Source organism: Calidris pugnax, unplaced genomic scaffold, assembly GCF_001431845.1.
Source record: "Calidris pugnax isolate Ruff unplaced genomic scaffold, ASM143184v1 scaffold829, whole genome shotgun sequence".
NCBI classification, from domain to species: Eukaryota; Metazoa; Chordata; class Aves; order Charadriiformes; family Scolopacidae; genus Calidris; species Calidris pugnax.
This window is the reverse complement of record NW_015091481.1, coordinates 8399-10830: the sequence shown is the minus strand read 5'-3', so window position 1 is coordinate 10830 and position 2432 is coordinate 8399. Positions and strand designations below refer to the sequence as shown.

Sequence of the window (2432 nt, the reverse complement as noted above, 5' to 3'; positions counted from 1 at the left end):
AGGGGGCTGGGAGGCAATGGGAGGCACTGGGAGGGGACTGGGAGGGGACTGGGAGGCACTGAGAGGCACTGGGGGGAACTGGGAGGGGACTGGGAGGGAGTGGGAGGGACTGGGAGACCCTCCCCAGGGAGCATGGACCCATTGGGTGTGAGTGGGAGGGACTGGGAGGGGACTGGGGGGCACTGGGAGGCACTGGGAGGGACTGAGAGGTACAAGAAGGGCACTGGGATGAACTGAGAGGACACTGGGATGTACTGGTGGATACTGGGAGGGACTGGGAGGGCACTGGGAAGGCCTGAGAGGTGCAGGAAAGGCACTGGGATGAACTGGGAGGGCACTGGGATGTACTGGGAGTCCCTGGGAGGTGCAGGAAGGGCACTGGGATGAACTGGGAGGGACTGGAATGAAGTGGGGGATACTGGGATGTACTGGGAGGGCACTGGGATGAACTGGGAGGCACAGAGAAGGCACTGGGGGGATACTGGTCCATACTGGTCTGTACTGGGAGGGCACTGGGAGGTACAGGGAAGTACAGGGAGGTGCAGGGAGGGCACTGGGATGAACTGGGGGATACTGGGATGAACTGGGAGCGCACTAGGAGGCCGTGGGATGTTCAGGGAGAGCACTGTGGGGCTGATACTGGTCCATACTGGTCCGTACTGGTGCGTTACCTGCAGGTAGGCCTGTCTGCGCCGGGGGTCGGCCACCAGCCCCAGCACCAGCTCCCGGAAGTTCTCCTGGGCCTCCCCCACCAGGGCCAGCTCCCGGGGGGTCTGGGGGGGACGGGAGGAGGGGGTGAGGGGCCCAAAAACCCCCAAAAAACCCCAAAACCCCCCAAAATGCCCCCAAAACTCACGGCCGGGCCGTGGGCTCCTCCAGGAGCCGCCTCCCCCTCGGGGAAGAAGGAGTCGATGGCGTCGAAGATGCGGGCCTGGGGCTGGGCCTCCTGCAGGAGACGCACCACCACCTGCAGGGGAGGGGGGGAAGATGGCCGCTGGGAGCGAGGGATTGTGGGAAGGGGGTGCTGGGGGCAAGGGATTGTGGGAAGGGGGGGCTGGGAGCAAGGGATTGTGGGAAGGGGGTGCCGGGAGTGAGGGATTGTGGAAAGATGGCTGCCAAGATGGGATATCCAAAACAAGATGGCAGCCAGGGCTCAAAGGATGATGGGAAGATGGCCGCCAAGGTTGGAATCCCCCATCAAGATGGCCGCCAGGGGCAGGGGATTGTGGGAAGGGGGCTGCTGGGAGCAGGGGATGATGGGACGATGGCCACCAAGATGGGCTATCCCAACAAGATGGCTGCCAGGCCCCAAGGGATGATGGGAAGATGGCTGCCTGGGTGGACAAGCCCAATAAGATGGCTGCCAGCCCAATGGGATGATGGGAAGATGGCCACCAGGAGTGAGGGATGATGGTAAGATGGCCACCAAGATGGGTTATCCCAACAAAATGGCTGCCAGGGGCAAGGGATTATGGGAAGATGGCTGCCAAGATGGACTATCCCATCAAGATGGCTGCCAGGAGCAAGGGGTTGTGGGAAGATGGCCACCAAGATGGGTTATCCCAACAAGATGGCTGCCAGCCCCAGGGGATGATGGGAAGATGGCCGCCAGGATGCGCTATCCAAAACAAGATGGCTGCCAGGCCTCAAAGGATGATGGGAAGGGCGTGGTGGAGGCGGCCATATTGGGTGTGGTGAGGTGGGGGCGTGGCCTGTATTGGGTGTGGTGAGTGGGTGTGGCAGAGCGACCTGGCGGCCATCTTAGGACCCCGGCAGCCATCTTAGGAGTGTTAGGATTGGGTGTCAGCCATTTTGCGTGTGGTAGGTTGACCTGGCAGCCATCTTGGGCTGCTGGTGGCCATCTTAGGTGTGTTAGGGTTGGGTGGCGGCCATATTGGGTGTGGCCAATTGGATTGGTGGCCATCTTGGGTGTGGCAGAGCGACCCGGCAGCCATCTTGGGACTGTGGCAGCCATCTTAGGAGCATTAGGTTGGGTTGGTGGCCATCTTGGGTGTGTCAGGGTGACCCAGCAGCCATCTTGGGCAGGGCAGGATGACCTGGCAGCCATCTTAGGTCTCCGGCAGCCATCTTAGGAGTGTTAGGTTGGGTTGGTGGCCATTTTGGGTGGGGCAGGATGACCCGGCGGCCATCTTAGGCCCCCGGCAGCCATCTCAGGTGTGCCAGGTTGCGCTGGCGGCCATCTTGGGTGTGTCCGATGGTGTTGGCGGCCATGTTGGGTGTGGCAGAGTGACCCGGCAGCCATGTTGGGCAGGGCAGGATGACCCGGTGGCCATCTTAGGCCCCCGGCAGCCATCTTAAGTGTGTCAGGTCACGTTGGCGGCCATCTTGGCTGTGTCTGGTCGTGTCGGCATCCATGTTGGGGGGGGCAGGGGGATTCCCCGTTGTCCCATGGGGGGATGTGGGGTGTGGGG

The 2432-nt window shown here is 62.3% G+C and overlaps 1 protein-coding gene across 1 annotated transcript in view; it reads right to left on the bottom strand.

Annotated features, from left to right (window-relative positions):
- Positions 1–2232, bottom strand: part of LOC106899780 (vegetative cell wall protein gp1-like) — a 3098-nt gene extending 866 nt beyond the window's left edge. Inside the window, exons 1-3 of the mRNA XM_014961691.1 lie at positions 2182–2232; positions 857–967; positions 60–773 (exon numbers count right to left, since the gene is read on the bottom strand). Coding sequence (XP_014817177.1) covers positions 60–773; positions 857–967; positions 2182–2232 — 876 coding nt within the window. The remainder of the gene's footprint in view (positions 1–59; positions 774–856; positions 968–2181) is intronic.
- Between the last annotated feature and the right edge of the window lie 200 nt (positions 2233–2432).